General features: G+C 52.5%; 1 protein-coding gene across 1 annotated transcript; it reads right to left on the bottom strand.

The window, feature by feature from the left end:
• Positions 1 to 221: 221 nt before the first annotated feature.
• On the bottom strand, positions 222 to 7,636 carry ARMC5 (armadillo repeat containing 5). Its single transcript, XM_004386707.2, has 6 exons — positions 7,009 to 7,636; positions 5,092 to 5,199; positions 4,203 to 4,989; positions 2,222 to 2,718; positions 1,423 to 1,555; positions 222 to 1,320 (listed from the first exon to the last, which is right to left on the bottom strand). Exons 1-6 carry the CDS (start codon positions 7,466 to 7,468, stop codon positions 501 to 503), a joined length of 2,805 nt encoding a protein of 934 aa, XP_004386764.2. The 5' UTR covers positions 7,469 to 7,636; the 3' UTR covers positions 222 to 500.
• Positions 7,637 to 18,798: the final 11,162 nt, after the last annotated feature.

The following is an 18,798-nucleotide window of genomic DNA, read 5'->3' as shown; positions in this document are numbered from 1 at the left end:
AGGCTTCCCCTGGGACTCAAAACCACATCCTAGGGAGAAGCCTGGGAACGCTACCCAATCCCAGGGCTCCAGGAACCAATAAGCAATTACTTATTAAACTCCTACATGCCAAGAATAGACTATGTCCAGCCACAGAGACCAGGACAAGAGCCCTGCTTGATGGTGAAGGGGTGGAGGGACTCCCACAGGCAAGTAAGCAGAGACATCACACAATGGGGGTATCCAACTCCAGAGTCTTTTAATCTCAACTCTAGAGCGCTGCGTCAGGCCAGGTGCCTGGACCCCTGGGCCACTCTCCATCTCTTGGGCCCCATGACCAAGCCCTGGCCATGCTTCTCACTCCTGGGTCTTCACATTCTAGTGTCTGGTTCCATCCTCTCACTGGTCGTTGACGGTGACTCCTTCTGCTCAGCCTCCTCCCATGCCATGAGCCCTCCACTGTCACCACTCTGTGGCCTCCCTCACAGCTGATCCATCTGCAGGTCCCCTCCCAGGGGACATCAAAAGTCTACACTGGGACCCCTGCCCCCTGCCTCAGCTCCCATCACTACAGCCAGTAAAGCCTCAGTCAGAGGCCCTGCCTCCTCACCCGCTGCCTCCACAAGCCCCACCAGGGCCAGGGCCCGCTTCCGTGGGCACTGTCCTGGCCCCAGTGTCCAGCGAGCACAGTGGGCAGCCAGCCGGGGCCGTCCCAGGCGGAACACCTCACCCACTGACTCTGGGCCACCCTGGGGCCCCAGGTGAATACGGCCCACAGCCTCTTCCAACTCCTCCTCCAGCCCAGGCAGCAGGAAACGACCAGCAGCCTCCAAGGCCTCCTCAGCCTCTGAGCCAAGCAAGGGCTGGCCTGGTGGGGGCACGGGCCCCAGAGCAGCCCCGCAGCCCCGGCAGCCATGCAAATGATGCAGGACAGGCCAGGCTGCACTGGGTGACAGGCCTCGAAGTGGCACCAGGTCCATCTGGGCTTCGACAAAGCTGCCAGCGAGCAGGGCCCGGAAGAATGGGGAGGCAGTAGCTGAGGTAGCCCGCTGGGCAGGGAGTCGTAGGCCTGAGTCCAGTAGGAAGTGCAAGTCAGGGGCTGAGACAGGGGCTGGACCCAGCAGAGGTTCATAGAGGCAAGGGGAGGGCAGGTCTAGGTCCAAGGGGATTGCAGGTGGGAGGACTAGGCTCACAGTGGGAGACATCAGGCCTTGGAGGCAGGAAAGAGAGTCTGCGGCAAAGAAGAGGAAGAGTGGGTGCGGGGCTGGCCGGGTTAGTGCTGTGAGGAGGAGACGGAGGCCTCCCTGGTCCAGAAGTAGCCGGCGCCACAGAGAGGGTTTCCTACAGGGAGAGGGAGAGCCTTTCAGGAGGGCAAAAGGGGCGGAACTGGGGAATGGCGATGTTGCCACCCCAACGCCTGCAAGGCACACCCATCCCCCTCACCGGCAGATGAAGGGCAGGGTCAGTGCGCAGGCCACACGGTCCTCAGGGCTTCCAGAGAGCAGCAGATGGGTGAGGGCACCCACTCCAAAGGGAGATTCGGCCTGCACAGTCAGGTTCTGCAGCAGCATCTCACCTGCAGGGATAGGCAGAGCAGGTCAGGTTGGGAGCTGGTGGTCAGGGCAAGACTAGGGCGGGATGGGCAAGACAGGACTCTTGACCCTTGAAAGGAAGGAGGGCAAGAAATCAGGGCACAGAAGAGGGAGCTGACTGCAGGCTTTGGAGAGGTGGAGTTAGGAGGCTAGAACTGGAGAGCAACGGCAAGAACAGAAAGTGGGGTGGTCAGGGTACAAGTTTGAGTCATCAGGCCTGAAATGGTCTACGATCAGGGCACAGAAGACAGGGAAGTCCCTGGAGCGTTGGAAGGGGAACAGTGTGATGGCACGGTGCCTGCACCTGGGTTCACAAGGCACAGTGTGCCCGTGGGGAGGGCAGTCTGGCCAATGCAGAACCAAGAGTCAGACTGGGAAAAGAAACGCAGACCGGCAAGATTCTAGTCGTGGGGTTCAAGCCTGGGGTCAGGGTATCTGGACCCGAAGGCTTGGGTAGAGGATGGGGCAGAATTCTGTGTGCTGGGGCCATGGAGCAGTAGGGAGTGTGAAGCCTCTCCTCCCCGCGACCCTCAGTGGCCGGGGCTGTGGGGATGGTGGGCTGGGGAAGACAGTGAGAGTGCCTGTGAGTGGTAAGGCAAGTTTCTGGGCCCAGGGACCTCCCGTGTGGGTGGGGAGGAGTAAGGACACACCCAGTTCCCGGTGCTGACTGCGGAGGGCAGGCCGGGCACGCGGCGCGGGCCAGTCATCGGGAGCAACACCAAGCACCAGCCAGGCTCGCAGCAGCGCGGCACCATAGCTACGCACGAAGGCCTCAAGGCAAGCCGGGTTGCAGGTGAGGCGCGCCAGGATGCGCAGGGCACGCGGGTTTGGTGGGCCAGGTGCACCTGTCACGTAGGCTAGCAGGCCGCACAGTGCTGGGCCTGTCACAAGTGCCCCACTTGGGTCTGGAACCTGGGAGAAGCGTGACAGCAGCAGCAGCGCCGGCCCCTCGCGACCCCAAGGTTCCTCTGTGGTAGTGGCGGGGTTGCGTCTGGGGGTGCACAGTGTGCGCGGCGTCTGCAGCGAGGTTGGGCCTGGGGCAGGGCTGGATGGCTCAGAGGGCTCTGGTGGCAGGCAGCGCTCAGGGGACCAGTCGGGAGAGACGTCTCCAGGGCCAGCAACATAGCCCTCGGAAATGAGCCATGACCTGCAGAGGGGGAGAAAGGAGGGAAAAGAGAAGGAGACTGGGCCCAGAGCCCAGTCAAAAGGAGGGGTAGCCAAAGGAGAGGAGGCGGGCCCAAGGGGGGAGGGGAGAAAGAGAGGTAGGACAATAAATACCCTTAATAGCAACATTGGAAACCCTGGTGGCATAGTGGTTAAGTGCTACGGCTGCTAACCAAAGGGTCGGCAGTTCAAATCCACCAGGTGCTCCCTGGAAACTCTATGGGGCAGTTCTACTCTGCGCTATGAGTCAGAATCGACCGAACAGCAATGGGTTTGGTTTTCTGGGTTTAACAACATTATGTGCCAAGCCCTACTCTAGCGGCTGAGGAAAACTTCACCTGGAGCTTACAAGGAATTTGTCTAATGAAGGGAAACAGATAACAAAATAAATAAGTAGATTATATGTTAGATAGTGTAAAATGACATGGAGAAAAATAAAAGGGAATAGAAGAAGCTAGGGAAGGGAAAAGGAGCCCTGGTGGCACAGTGGTTAAGCGCTCAGCTGATAACTGAAAGGTCAGCAGTTTGAACCCACCGGCTGGGAGAAAGATGTGGCAGTCTGCTTCCGTAAAGATTTCAGCCTTGGAAACCCTATGGGGTAGTTTCATTCTGTCCTATAGAGTTGCTGTGAGTCGGAATCAATTCAATGACAACAGGTTTGGTTTTTTTGGTTTAGGGGAAGGGAGAGCTGAAATTTTAAATAGGGTGGTGATGGTAGCTCCCACTGAGAAGGATCAAGGCATACAGGAATGTAGGAGATCGAGATATATAGGGAGAAGAGTGTTCTAGGCAGAGAGAACAACAAACAGGCCCTGAGGTGGTAGCCAACCTGTCATGTATAAAAAACTAGTGGGGAGGCCAGTGTAGAAGAATGTAGTGATCACTGGGGAGAGTGGTAGCAGATGAAGTCAGAGAGTTTACAAGAAGGCTGACATTTATCGAGCGCTGCTTAGTGGCAGGCAAGGTGCAAAGTATCCTCATTTAATCCTTACAACCACCCTATGGGGTAGGTATGTTACAGCCTGCATTTTACAGATAAGGAATTGGAGGCTCAGAGAAGTTAGCTGACTTTTCCACGATGCTTCAGCTTGGGAAACCAGAGTAAGAACTCAGACTCCAGAGCCTACCATTTAAACCAGTAACATACTGCCTCCCAGTGAACCTGTCTGGGCCCAAACTTCAGAGGTACTGGGGCAGGGCCAAGGACAAAAGATGAATCCACGGGAAAGGGGATATGTTTAATGTAGACTGAAAAGAAGTCATGTCATGTTAGGGGAACAAAGAATTAGTCAAGAGTCAATAAAAGTCATAAACCTTCACCGAAAACACAATAAAATATTCAAAAACATAAATAAATAAAAATCTTACCAGGCAAAACTGGGGCAGGGGGGATAGTGAAGAGGGCCAGGACACAAAACCCCACCCCACAGCACTGCCCACCCTCCCAAGTCCTGAGGTAGGGCTCACCTGAGGCTTCGGAAGCTTCCAGCCTCTGCCCGCTCAGGGGTCCGCTCCTCAGGGAAGTCCCAGGAAGCAGCTTCTCTACCCTCTTCTTCCTCATCACCAGCCTCACCACACAGCTGCCCAGTCAGGAGGGGAACAAGCCCCAGGGCCTGTAGCCGGCCCAGGGCCCCGGTATCATAGAGGAAACCCCCAAGGGCGGCCACGACACGTGGGTGCCAAGCTCTGGCACGAGAGTCGCCAAGCAGGCCCATCAGCAGCTCCAGACCACCAGCGTCCCGCAGCCGGGCCCGGTTGATGGCCTCCCTACAGAGCAGGCAGACAGCCCGCACCAGGGGCTGCTGGGAGGCTGGATTGGCTCCATTAGGGCCTCGGCGCCGCCGGAGCTCTTCTAGTAGCACCTCCACGCCACCAGCATTGCCCAGTGCAGGCCGGACCAGGCCCTGGGCACACAGGTTGGCAAGGGTCAGGATGGTTGCCTCACGCACAGCCCATTTGGGGTGAGAGGCCAGGCTGACAAGTGGGCCCAGCCCCCCGCCCAGACTTAGCTGCTCAGCACAAGCCCGGGAGCAGCCTCGGCTCAGCTCCAGGAGGGCACGGACTAGGGCTGAAGTCAGTGCAGCGTCTGGAGTGGCGGCCAGGAGCTCAGCCAGTGGACGCACTGCTCCCTGCTGTGCCAGAGCCAAGCGGTGCTGGGGGGAGTCCGCAAGGTTACGGAGGGCACGCACCACACTCTGCAGGCACTGCGAGTCCTGGCAGGCCGTCAGGCTCTCAAGGAGCAGGGGAACAGCACCTGGAGAGGGAAAGGGGAAGTGAGAGGGTGAGCAAGGCCAGATACACAAGGCCCTCTCCTACCCCAAGCTCTAGCCTAACCCCAACCCCCCAGCCTTCTCACCAGCAGAGTGGATGTCCCTACAGCTCTCAGGTTCCATGGCTAAATTCCCCAGAGCACGGGCTGTTCGGTTCTGGATGCTGTCTGTCTTCACACACTGAAGAATGGTCACTGCAAGGACAGGTTGGCCGTCTATTTTCTCTCTCATCAATCACCTCAAGAATGTAGCCTGAGAGGTTCAGGGAAGGCCTCCAGAAGACACCAGCACTTGAGCTGGGTCTGGAAGGCTAAATAGGTAAGAACTTGCTAGGAAGATAGTGGTGGGGATGTTACAGGGCATTTCAGGCTTGGAAGCAGCCTATGAAAAGGCCCAGAGGTAAGGCTAGTGTCTTTGCCATGGCCTCAAATGCCAGGCCAAGGGGTCAGGTGAGGGCACTGGGAAGTACACAGGGTTTTAAGATGGGGAGTGGTATGATACAATCTAGCAGCCATGTGGAGAAAGGATTACAGGGGAAAGGAACAGGGGCGGGGGAGCAGTGAGGAGGAGGCTGTTGTACTAGTCCAGGTGAGAAAGGACAACAGCTTGAACCAAGTCAGCTACCAGCACTCCCAGCACATTGGCACCAGTCCCTGGGCATATGGTGGAAGTGGGGATAGAAAAAAGTGGATGGATTCAGGAGATATTTAAAATGCAAAATAGACTGAATGATGTGGGAGTTATACAGTGGAAATAAAACCTATCATTTATTGAGGGCTAATTAAGGTACCGGAATCCCTGGGTAGGGCAAACGGTTAACATGCAAGTTCGAGTCCACCCATAGGTACCTCAGAAGAAAGGCCTGGCAATCTACTTCTGAAAAGTCAGCCATTGAAAACTCTGTGGAGCACAGTTCCACTGTGACACATATGGGGTTGCCATAAGTTGGAACTGACTGGACAACAACTGGTTTAATTAATGTGCCAGACCTCTTATCAAACAAATTATGATCCAGATGCATTTTATGCAAGTTTAAAATATGTTAGTACTTCACTTTATCCAGGAAACCCTGGTGGTGTAGTGGTTAAGAGCTTTAGCTGCCAACCGAAAGGTCTGCAGTTTGAATCCACCAGGTACTCCTAGAAAACCCTATAGGGCAGTTCTACTCTGCCCTGTAGGGACGCTATGAGTCGGAATCGACTCGATGGCAACGGGTTTGGTTTGGTTTTTTTTCCCACTTTATCCAAAACATTAAAATTTTCTCAAAACGGGCATAAGGCAATGATGAGTAGTCTGTGTTCGCATCGTTGCCACTAGGAGGCGCCAATTTAGCTGATAAACAGAAAAGCTTGCTCTCCATTGTCCGGATTTGTTCTCCTGTGCGTTTTTAATAACTCAAGGCACCCAGCTCATGCTTAGAGTATCTGTGTTCTATGTTTGTATTTCGTGTTCTGTTAGTATTTCATTTTCTCCCACTCCGATTTTGAGAGGTAACTATTATTATCTCATTTTACAACAAGGAATCCTAGCTTCGGAGGGGCTAGGTGAGTTGGCCAGATGGAAGCAATGCAACCCATGTCTGGCTGGCTGCAGAGCCCACCTCTCTGAACCACTACATCTTCTAGCCTCCAGCTCATCAACTGGGGTGTCAAAGCCCAGGGCCGTACACACAGTAGGCATTCAGTGTCTGCTTATGAACATCATAAATGGAAAATAGGAATCATCTGAAAAAGTCACCTAGTAACCCTCTGGTCTCCACTAGCCCAGGTGCGAGAAAAGCCCGACAAACAACGTCCAGACAATTTTGCGGTCGGGGGTGGGGGGATCGGGTATAACATAGTGAGCGTGACGCCACGGGGTGTGACAGCGTGAGAGATGGGGGCGCTGCAACGTCACAAAGCACGTTCTCCCTGGCACACAAAGGACTGAAGACTCCGCCAAGGTTCAGACAAGGACGGAGGGGCGGGTAAAATCGTTCTAGGAAGTGGGAGCGGAGCACTTACCCAAAGGGAGAATACCTCCGAGTCTGCGCACTTCAGCCCGGCACGCCCCTTCCGTACAGCAGTTGGCGAGGATGCTGAGGCCCAAGTCCAGCGTCTTGCGCAGGCGCGCTGGCGGCGAAGACGAGGAGGACGCAGAGGGGGCGGAGCCCGGCGGGGAGGCGGGACCAGCAGACACCGCTGAGGGGGCGGAGCCCGGGCTTGCCTGGGGCGGGGCGGGGTCCGCTGCAGCCGCTCGCCGTAGCAGCGCAAGAAGGGGGCGGAGCCCGCCGCGTGCCCGGAAGCGCTCGATTCCCCCTGCTGCCTTGACGTGGCGCGTGCGGAGGGCTAAAAGCGCACGGCCTAGGGGTGTCTCGCTGGTAGCTGTGTCCTTTTCCCCACCCGGACCCTCCCCGGCCGCCGCCGTGAGCTGCGCGAGGCAGAACGAGAGCGAGTCCGTGGGGGTTGGCTTTGCAGCCGCCATCTTGGCTCGGGCTGAGGCTCCGCCCCCCCTCCGCTGCTCGTCTGAGAGGAGCCAGACTGAAAAGGAGGGGCGTGGCCAGGCACCTCCTCTCTGACGCTTTTTAAGTAGCGCCGCCGCGCTTATCAAGCAAGTCGGAAGTTGTAGTTCTCGATCCCGGAACTGTGATTCTTGCACAGTCGCAGAAAGCACATCGTGGTTCACTACGCACCGTGCGAGCCCAAGAAGCGCGCGCGGTGCGTGCTAGGATTTGTAGTCCGTGCCAAGCTTAACACGCCTAGTTTAGAACGAATGGGAAACTCTCCTAGAGGCCTCCAAGTGGGCTGGCGCCACTGGAGAACCCAGACATCCATGAAATCTCCATACGGTGCTGCTCCAGGTAACTCGACTACTCCGCCTTTGGCGTGTCCCCGGCAGCGACCGCCTTCCCTTTTCCAGGATCGCTTCGTTGACCCCCAGCGGTGCCCGTGCCCAAATATTCAGGGTGATGGACTCTGAGAACCCCGAGCTAGGCCGACAGTGTCAAGTTCCTGACAGCGGCCGCAGACGGGGAGCTCTCGCTCGGCCAGGTGAATGAGAGGGTTAAGCCCACCGAGACTGGTTGCCGCCGCTTCCTAGAGCAGCACGGGCTTCTGGGCATTTCCGTTTCCGGTACTGGACCCCCTGGGTCTTGAGTGTCTCCTCTAGTTAGTCCTTGTGCAGTGAGTGGCCGGTGTCCACGAAGCAGGGCGCTCTTCATTCACAGTGGAGTGGGTGGCTCCAGAAGTGTTGTGGGAGAGCCTGGACGGAGCGCAGCGGCGAAAGAACCGGGGTGAACCCTGAGGTCTCCGCTTGATTGCGGGGTTGTTCCTCCAAGTGGCCCTTCCTGGTGTGGCTAGGGCAGCCAGCCTCCCAGGACATGCATCTGGGCCTCCAGTGCCGGTGTAGATGAGGCTCTGGCCCTGGGGAAGAAGAAGCCCTTGCTAAGACCTGCTGTCTTGCACTCCACAAAGCTTTCAGGTGCCAGGAGTGTGGACTAACCGCAGCCTGCCTCCCTGACCTTATTCACCACCAAAGCAGACACGCAGGTGACGAAACTTACTGCTGTCCAGAGTGTGGCAAAGGCTTCCAACGCGGCCTACATCTGATTAAGCACCATCGGGAACACACTGGCAAGAAGCCCTACAGTTGCTGTGAGTCTGGCAAGAACTTCACCAACAGCTCAGACTGCCTATGGCACCATTGTACCCACAATGGGGAGCAGCCCTTGAAGTGTCTTGAGTGCGGCCTCAGTTTTAGGGAGCCCACCCAATTCACTGAACACTAGCGCATCCACTCAACTGAGTGACCCTATGCCTTTGTAGAATGTGGTAGAAGCTTCTACCACAGTTCAAAGCTCCTTAAGCACCAATGCTCAAACGAGTGAGAAGCCCTGTAAGTCCGCGTTGCAGCTAGAATTTTGTGGACAGCTCAGATGTACTGCAGCACCGACACACTCTCACGGGCCAGAAGCCTTGCACTAGCAGCAAGTGCAGCAAGAGCTTCAGCCAGAGCTCATCCACTGGGTGGCCCACAGCGGCAAGAAACCTTATGTCTGCCTGCAGTGTGGCAAGGCCTTTGCCCGCAGCTCCAACCTAGGCCAGCACCAGTGGATGCGCTGGGGTGGCAGCCCTTGCAAATATCCCTGGCTTCAGCTTCAGCCCAAACTTCAGCTCTGACTTGGCCCAGTCCTTGGAAAGCCTGAGGGGACTAGCGTCCTCTAAGCAAATCTCCTTTCTGCTTCTCTGTGGCTGTTGATTTGTGGGTTGACAGTGGATTGGAGAGGGCCTCCACATCCTCTTCTAGGCCTTCTCTGGGCTGACTCAAGGAACTCCAGGCTGGAGAAATTAGAACACTAGAGCTGTGATCACTGCCTTCCAAGAGACTTCCCAGATAAGAGGGTTTAGATCTGTGAGTCCACCAGTGGGAGGAGGAGTTTTCTCTTGGCAGGAGCTGTCCAGCTACCTCCAGCTGTAGACACTTCCAACAGCTGCTGGCTACATTCTCTTCACAGCCCTAGGAGTGAGAGGGTAATCATACCAGGAGCAACAGCTGCCTCATCCCAGACGAGTGGGACCAGAGGCAAGGCAAGCCCCTGAGCAGTGCAATGGGAAAGAGTATCCGTCATCTCCGGAAGGGACCATAAGGAAGGCTGTGGTTTGACGGCGGCACCAAAGAATTTAAACTTGGACCATTATGCAAGCTATAAGGTGTGTGGTCTCTTTGGAAGACCTCTCCCCACATGAGGGCTGTGTTTACAGGACAAAGCTACTAGGGCTGATGGGGCCCAGAGCCAAAACAAAGGACCAGGAGACTTGTCTGTTGAGTTCAGGGGGTCTTTATGGCATTTCTAGGCAGGGACAGAAGGCCTCAGGTTTGTCATCTACCCCTTCCCCTTCTCTTGCAGGTTCCCTAGGCTTTTTCTCTGCTTTCCTGTCAAGAGGGGAAAAAATGATGAAGATTGACTTGTGCCAGGACACTGGGAACTGAACATGGCCCTTTTGCCTGGTGTGGGTGTGTGTGTGTGCCCAAAAGAGTGAATTTCTACTGGTAAAACATAGGGTATTTGAGGTCCGGAGAGAGTCTTCCAAAGCACTACATAATCTGTGCCTAGAGCAGAGCGTACAAGCTTTGAGACCCTCCCCATAGCTTCCGGTATCTCTGGGAGAGGCACAGGCCATGTAGCCTTTTGGGGTCAGGAGAGGGAGCTGTCTGTTTCCAGGGCCTAATTCCCATCCCTGTGTGACAGTCCTTCCACCATTAGCCACGTGCATCTGGTCCCCTGCCCCCAAATTTCACCACCTTTTACAAGCTTGAAAGCCTGTACCCACACTGGTAGGGACTAGAGAGAAGGAAAGTGAAGTGACCCCACCCTAGGTTTCTAGCAGAGTATTTAGGCTTGCCTCTTCCTGTGTGAGCTTGGACAGGTCTACATCTTCCGAGCTTCAGTTTCTTCATCTGTAAAACAGGAATGGTGATAGCTACCTCACAAGGTTATGGTGAAGATTCCACGGGATCACCTGTGTTGGGAGCAACTCTAAACCTCAGTTGCCTTCTCTTCCTTCCTCAAGTCTAGAGCCCTGTCACTGCTGCTCTCAGTCAATAAGCATCATGCCAGCCCACACACCAGCTCCTGCCTAAGGTTGCAGAAATGAGCAAGACAGATACCTGCTTATGAGTAGCTTGCTGTCTTGTGGAGGGGATGGGCTCGGAACCAGTAACAACACAGGGAGCAATGCTGGCAGTGGAGAAGTGCCTTACCTGATGTGGGTCTGGGAGACTTCATGGAGATGGCATCCAGTGGATAGCACTTGTCTACTCAAGTTGGGAAGCAACAAACACCCCTGGGCAGGGAATCAGACATGGAGAAAGGGTTCTTACCAAGTTCCCCATCAACGGCACTTCAAAGAACACAAGCCAGGCTTTTGGAGTTGAAGGCCTGAGCCCAGCACATAGTAGGCACTCAGTAAGTAATTGTTGTGACTGGGTCCTGATTATATGCTTACTAGCGGCCTTTGGGCCTTGGTTTCCTTATTAGAGGATAATCCCTGCCCTGCCTCCCGTGCAGAGCTGCACTGAATATCAGATGTTGCAAACGTACTCTGCAAAATCTGTAACTGCGTAAGGATAGTAGGTCCTTGGTGGAGGTGGGAGTGGAAGGAGGATTTGTTTGCAGTATCCTTTGCAGAGAGCTGGAAGCTAATTTCTCACATTAAGGCAAGTATCCATCTCCTCCCAAATTGCAGAAACTGGTCCTCCCCAGAGCAGAGAGGCAGGCCAGACCCCGGAAGCAGGAGAGGGGTTTAATCCAACAGGTGTTTCTCCAGCATTCACTGTGCCCTGAGCTGGGAGAAGAGGCAGCCTCACTGTCCAAGCACATGACCAGTGCTTAGGCCAGAGGTTGCAAACACGTCTGCTTGGCCCTCACAGTGTGTGTGTGGTTAAACAATTGAGCCAAAGTTCATACTGGGAGATTTCACATCACAGTCTAGATTTCCAGGGTTTTGTTTAATTAGAAGATTCGGCAACACTGGATTTCCTCAGTAACACCTTGTTGACCAGAGCTGAGTGCTGGCTGCCCCTGACCTGAACAATCTCCATCACTCTGTCGTATCCCTGACTCAGTATGTTTCATTTGTGTTACTTGTCTGAGCCCTACAGAAAGGTATTTGGGGTTACAATCCCAATCCTACACTGCCATGGGTGAGAAGGACCATCTAGCAGTAGGGGGACCTATGCTCATCTGACAGATACCAGCAGAATTGTTAAATGGAGGTGGGAAGTGGTGGTAGGGTAGAGAGATGATTAGATGGTTCTCCCTCAGTCTGCCCCTAAGCTCAGACAGAAGGATGGAGAGGACTTAAGATCAGGCACACGTGATTCTGCCAGCACCTCACCAGGTAAGTCTCAGCCTGCCTTGGGCTTGGTCCATCCAGGAAAATGGCTTTGACCTCTGAGAGGTCACTGGGACACAGGACTGCAAACATTGTAGCATCCTTGGTGCAGAGACTACTCACCGGAACAGATATGCTTAGAAAACCTTTAGTCTGGGGGTCTGTAACTCTCAGCTGATGATGTTTTTCTCAGGTTCCTTCAGCCACCCTTACTCCTGTGGGTGTTGGTCAAGGAGATAGGCATGCTTCCTGTAGGTAATGAATTTAGACTACCTTCCCATCTGTATGCTGACCTTCAGGAAGGAGCACCTTCCTCATTCCTGAGTCTTGAGGCCTCTTCTGGGTCCAGTCATTTCAGCACTTAGGATCACTGGGAATTCAGACCCAACTGCTGACCTGCAGGGGCAGGGCTGGTAGGGGAGAGGCTGAGATGGGGGACTGTGGGAGTACAGCCTGGGATCAGGGGAGGCTGCCTGAAAGAGTGGATCCTTGGGTTGGACCTTAACAGATGAGTGTGACCTAGCCTGGTGAGGAAGTGAGAGGGCATTCCAGATGGCATAACTGGGTGGAGCCCCCACCCCTCAGTACTAGGCTGGGGGCTGTGGAGTGAGACACTACCCCTCCATGCAGTGGAGCCCAAGTGTCCCTGTGTAAAAATGGTGTGGAAGTGGCGCCTGACCTCTAACTTCACAAGGGGGAAGGAGAATTAAGATCAACAGCCTAAGCCTGATCCCTATGAGGTGGAGGTCAGACATGCCTCCTCTCTCCGCCATCTTTACCATTTCTGACACCAACCAGCCCTCCCATGGCACTCTCTACTTCTCTGCTGGATTTGATAATCCATTGCAAGGGCCACATAGAACTCACAGACAATACTTAAGATTATGGGGTTTGTTAGGGAAGTAAAAAGTTACAATTCAGGTTTAGGAACACTCAGGATACAGTTCTTTCATCAGGACAGTCTCTTCCCAGCCATGGTCATAGGCATGCCTCTCTGGCCCTCAACCTCTGTCCTGCAAGTGATACAAAGCTCTTTTAGCTCTGCCTCTCCCAGAGGCACCCTACTCTGCCAGCAAGCCTCCTGCCCAAAGAGTCTCAGCTTTCTCCTGTGGGCCGGGAAGCCCACCACACTGTCTCCTGCTATTGTTTCTCTGCCACCACTTCTCAAGCTCTCTGTCTCCTGGCTCCAGGAGCTTCTCAGCACAGGGATCCCAGGTCCAAAGGACGTGATCTCAGCCCCTGGCTGTTCTTCCTTGGTGGTAGTGGGATTTTCTCTGCTCTGAAATTGGCTCTCTTTTAAGGCAAAACTGACCAATCCCCTTGGTGGGCCACAATTGCCTTATTTGCACAGTCCCACCCAGTCACTTGGGTGGGAGCCACAAGACCATGTCAAGAAAGGCCACACAAAAGCAATCCATCACACTGCACCCTGTTTTCCCCTCACCTCTTCCTGTCCCTGCCCTGCTGTTTTCCTTCCCCTTCCCAGTGATACACCTGCCTCCTTCCCTGAGCCTCCCTGTCCCCCCAACCCCACCACCTAGATATCATCCTCTAGTTTTGAAGCTGCTTGTCAAAGGGTGTGGAGGCAGAGCATACAGGCCCAGCTAGGCAAGGCAAGTGCCTGTGTACCAATGCTGAAATCAGAGAATTGGGGCCCCGCCTCTGTGGGCCTCAAGGAGACAGTCCCTGGTAAACATCCCTCATAGGACTATTAGAATCAAACGTGTGGGAGCAAACAAATGTAGAAGTGCTTTGTAAAACACTAAGGTAGACTGAGGAGGGGGTGGAGGTGGGTAACACTGTCTCCACTGGGTTGGCCCTACTCCTGCCTAGTTCTGTACATGAGATTGATTCCACTACAGACAGTTTTATCTCTGCTGTCACCCAGCACTGGGACACAGCTGGTGCTGCTCGGTGGGCATGGCTGTGATTTGGGAAGTGGAGTCTTGCCCACCTGTAAGTTCACATTGTGGTGTAACAGGTGCTTTGGGAGGGACAGGATACAGGAAAAGCCCCTCCCCCGCAGCTGAGCACCCTCCCTCTTTCTGGACATCCTCATAGGCATCTTCCAGGAGGACCGGGACAATGTCTGCATTGTTCCTGGGGAGTCCCCAGCATCCCACATGGGGAAAGCACAGAGATCCTTGAGGAAGGTCCATTCACTGCCTGGGTAACACAGCTTCCCATGAGATCCATGTCCATAAGGGCCATACCCTTGGGTGGACCCAAAGAAGTGTAGGAGAGATTATCACAGGAAGGGCTGAGAAGGGTAGGCCAGCTCAGGAGGAGCCTGCTTACCTTTCACTCCTTCCCCTCCCCTGTCCCAGCCCAGCTGCAGGGCTGAAGGTCCCAGGGCTGTTAAATTCCAAGGGTGAACCCCTGGACAGGAACAGAGACTAAGAGGCCATTTGTGAGTGGGATGATAGGGGGGTGGCCAGATCAAAAGTCTGCAAAAGGAGGGGCTCGGATTCCCTGACCCTGGCTCCCAATGGAGATTATGGTGTAAAAGTAGGGCTTGCTGACTTTTCCCAGGTGCCGGGGAGAAGAAAGGGCAAAAGGTCCAGGAGCATGACAGCTCCCTCTTGCATAACAGGACACTCCCCTCCCCACCCTACCTCCTGGATAGTTTTGATTCTAGGGATGTGAAGATCTCTGAGAACGTCCAAGCTAGCTCCTGGCTTAAGAATCTCTGATTCCTAGGAAATACTCATGGAGCCTCTCTCCTTTTCTGCTTCCATGGCTTGCACCCTGGCTCACCCTACACACTGTTCCAGGTCATGGACAAGCTGCTTCTCACCTCCCTTGACTATAGACCCGCTCAACCAGCTACTCAGAGTTGGAAGGGAGGAGGGAGGAGACAGAGGCTTCATCTGGGGCTGTGATTGTGAGAAACTCAGGGATGGAGAAGTTTGATTAGTCATGATGGAGAAGAAGGAACTCCAGTCATCATCTCCAAGCAAAAATTCTGACCCAGATTTGTACAATGTTTTCCCCCAGGATTGGCTGGAAGAAGCCAGGATTTGGATTTCAGCATCCTTAGTGCAAGACAACTGCTGCCGGAGAATCCCAGGCTTCTCTCCTGGACCCCAGGGGTCCCACCCACACAATTCATCTACCGGTCTCCACCAGTGTCATCTAACCATAGACTCTCTGACACTGATCTTAGGTTCTGCCTCAGTGACGGGATAAGAGAGGGACCAACATTCTGTTTGCCACATGTGACCTCTTCCAGGCTTGCCAATCTCCCCCATCCAGAATCCAGCTGAGCTCCAGGAGTAAAGTAACGAGGACCTCTGGGAGTTAAAAACAGATATCTCCATATCCACACACCAAAGCTCATGTACTCAACTCACAGGAAAGGCTTCAATCAGAACCTAGGGCTCCTAAGTTTACTGAATAACAAAAAGCCTTGTATCATGAAAGAGTGAATGAAATAATTAATGAACCTGGTTTCTAAGCCAGTGGTTTACTAGAAATAGCAAATTTGAAGAAGGAAAGAATGTTGCTAGGATTAGGCAGACTAAAGGGATAAGCAAGAAAGGAAAAAGGATCGAAAAAGAAAAATTCTTCAAAGGTGCTCTTCACCTTTCTGCCCTTTGCTGAAAAATTATTATTTATGACTTAAGGCCTCCCCCATTTCCTGGTAGGGGAGGGGGGTGAGACACAATAGACAAGAGCAGTGTGTCAGAGCCCTGACAAGGTGAGGCAGTCATCCTTGTGACAGGGTGGCCTGGCACAGCACAGGGAGTTAGAGCCTAACAGGGTTAGGAGGGCATCCACGAGGGAAAGGAGATGGCAGAGGAGATAGATTCATTCCACTGGTTATTGGCCAGATAAGTACGTATATTAAAGATAATGAGAGCCAGGTTTCTTATTGTCAGAGAAGAGAGACACAAGCATGGAAAGGGAGAAAACTGGGCTGTTGGATTGGAATTGGAGGCATTGAAGTGAACTTGTGGATTTCAAAAAATGTATAGCTGTATATAGAAGTGAACATAGATATAACTGGGTATATATATATATGTGTGTGTGTGTGTGTGCATGCACATGTGAATATATGTCCATATAGTCCCTAGATCTGGAGGGCCTTGGAGTAGTGTCACGTCGATAATAAAAAGTAATACCATAATTAACATCAAGAAAAGGCCGAGGAACTGTTTGAAAATAATGGAGACTAAAGAGACATGACAATGCAATGTATGGTTCTGAATTGGATCCCTTTGCTGTAAAGGACGTTTTGGGTTTATAGGCAAAACTTGAGTAGGGTCTGAGGTTCCGGTGGCAGTTAATTTCCTGATTTTGATTTTTTTTTTTTTTTTTTTTTTTTTGGTTCTATAGGAGAATGGCCTTGTTTATAGGAAATGCACACTAAAGTATTCAGGGTAGTGTTGCATCAGGACAGCAAGTTTTTCTCAAACAGTTTGGAGGATAAAAGTTCTTTGTACTGGATTAGCAACTTTTCTTTAAGTTTCAAAATTTTTAGAAAAATCTAAAGACTCAAAGAATGTGGTAACTTGGGAATATTTAGCTTAGGGATGCTTAGACCTACACACCAAAACATAGGGTGGCGGGAAAACTGATGCCCTTAATGATGTCCCAGAATCATCAACAAAAGCTATGTGGCATCTCATGCTCTACTTCTCTCAACTCTCAGTCACAAACCTAGGCTAAAAATAACTTTCTTACCTCCTCCCTCCACCAAGAAATGAGAATATTGGGAATTCTTTTTCTTAAATCATTTCTTATAATAAGCCAGTTGCCCATACCCAGGGTTGCTTGTTTAAAAAAAAGTTTATATTATACTAAGTAGCTATTCATTCATAATCATTTTTTGAATGTTTGCCAAATGCTATATTCTATGCTAGGTTCTGGGAATATAGCAATGAACAAGACAGATGTGGTCTCAAATCTCAAAATTTTTTCAGTCTAAGGAATAAGTTATGATCCTTGCCCTCAAGGAGCTCACAGTCTACTTGATTCTAAGGCAAGTGACAAGTGGAATCATGGTGGTATGAACTGGACCTTGAAGAACACAGAGGAGGGAGCGACTCCCAGAAGACACAAGGCAGACTTCTTAGAGGAGGTGGCCTTTGAGCTGGTGAAAGGCCCTAGGGTCTTGGCGCGCAAGCATTTTTATTCCATTTAAGAAGACAGGGAAGTCAGCATCCCAGATAATGACAGTGCAAGTGGATTTAGACCTGAGAGGGGCAAACCCTTTCTGCAAACAAGACTCAGCTCTCCCAGGACTGCAAGGAGCTCAGGTTTTCGATGTGTTATGTGAGGGTGGGTTTGTCCTATATCCCCCTTTACACCCGCCTCATCTTGGGCTATGCGGGCAAGTTTGGAAATGGGAGGCCTAGAGCCAGTGATGAGAGTCTAGAGTGAATTCATTCAGATGCGGGCTGAGGGCTAGACTTTGGAAACTTGGCACCCACTCTTCTGAACATAGTTATTGCTGCCTATTGGGTAGAATGAGGGCCAGAGTCCAAGGTCACCTCAGAAAGATAAGGGTGGGGGACCAGGGACTGGGACAGGTATCAGGCCTGGGGGAAAGACTAGGAGGCGCATGGGAAAGGACAGCCTCATCTGAGTGGTCCACACGTTTTGAAAATCTCAGTCTAACCCGGCTCCAGAGAGCCAGCCTCCTTGCCAACTTTAGCCCCAATACTTTCACAAAAAAGATTTCAAAGACATGAAATCTTTCCTCAGCACTGGAGAGAGGAACATGGTTCCGTGCATTTGATTTATCTATGTTGTTATTGTGTGTGTTTATCTATAGTTTGTTCCTTTTTATTTCTGAACAGTACTCCATTGTGTAGATGTACCACACAGTTTGTTTATCCATTCGCCATTGCAATGCAATGGGTTTCTCTTATATATGGCTTTTCTGGACTTGGGTTTATAATTCTGCCAAAAATAATTGGCTGGGCCTCAACCTGACTTGTAATTGGTCTACTTTATGCACCTTGCAGGGATTGATCAGTTTACTATGCAAATACGGTGTGTAAAACTACCCAATAAGGATTAAGTGACCTTGTAGGGATTGGTCAGTTTGTGGCTCAGCTGGGAAGGCCATGCTTTGAAATCGAATATAAGGGCCAATCCCACAGAGATTGAGGGGGACCTCATTACCATCAAGAAGAGTCTGGAGCAGAGCGTGCCCTTTGGACCTGGGGTACCTACACTGAGAATTCCTAGACCCAAAAGAGAGCTGTAACACTGAAGACAGTGAGAAATTGCTGCCACCATTTCTCTGCTGTGCTAGAGAAGAGCCCAGTGACAGAGAAACAGTAGCAGCAATATGAGTGGCAGGAACCAGGAGACTGGTGCAAGACAGCACAGTGGGCTTGCCAGCCCACAGAGAGAGAGAGAGAGAGATGGCTGTGGGGGGCTTACTGGCCTACGGAGAGAGACAGAGCTGAGTACCTTCAGGTAAGAGGCTTGCTGGCAGAGCTTAAGAGCTGTAACACTTGCCTGAGCAGAGCAGAGGCCAAGAGGGGCCCAATGACAGAGGCCATCAGCTGGCATGGCCGAGAGAAGGGCCACTGACTGCCACAGCCAAGAGGAGGGCCCTGGCTGGCATAGACGAGAAGAACCTGCCTGAAGGCATGGCCGACAAGAAGCTGAGAGCTGTCTTGGTTGGAAGCTAGCCTGATTGACAAATTGTATCCTGTCTCCTGAGTTGTATCCTGTTATTTCCAAGTTGATCTGAATCCTGAGTTGTAAACTGTTACTTCCCTAATAAGCCACATAATCATAAGTATGATCTGTGAATTCTGTGTGGCCATTGCAATGAATTATCAAACCCAACAGAGAAGTAGAGGGTGCTGTGGGAGGATGACTGGTGTCAGAAATGGTGAAAAAGTTGGAGAGTGGACGTATGTCTGACCTCCACCTCATAGAAACCAGCTTTATGCTGAT

Source organism: Trichechus manatus, unplaced genomic scaffold (assembly GCF_000243295.1).
Source record: "Trichechus manatus latirostris isolate Lorelei unplaced genomic scaffold, TriManLat1.0 scaffold00170, whole genome shotgun sequence".
NCBI lineage: Eukaryota > Metazoa > Chordata > Mammalia > Sirenia > Trichechidae > Trichechus > Trichechus manatus.
Note: the sequence above shows the minus strand (reverse complement) of the source record. Positions and strands in the feature narration are given on the sequence as shown.

Bases quoted from the DNA above. Each gene is read 5' to 3' on its own strand.
- ARMC5 (XM_004386707.2), bottom strand. From the start codon at position 7,468: ATGGCGGCTGCAAAGCCAACCCCCACGGACTCGCTCTCGTTCTGCCTC. The intron at 1,556-2,221 runs GTGTGTCCTTAC...CTATCCCTGCAG, and splicing joins CAGTCAGCACCGGGAACTGG to GTGAGATGCTGCTGCAGAAC. The intron at 1,321-1,422 runs GTGAGGGGGATG...CTCTCCCTGTAG, and splicing joins ACCCTGCCCTTCATCTGCCG to GAAACCCTCTCTGTGGCGCC.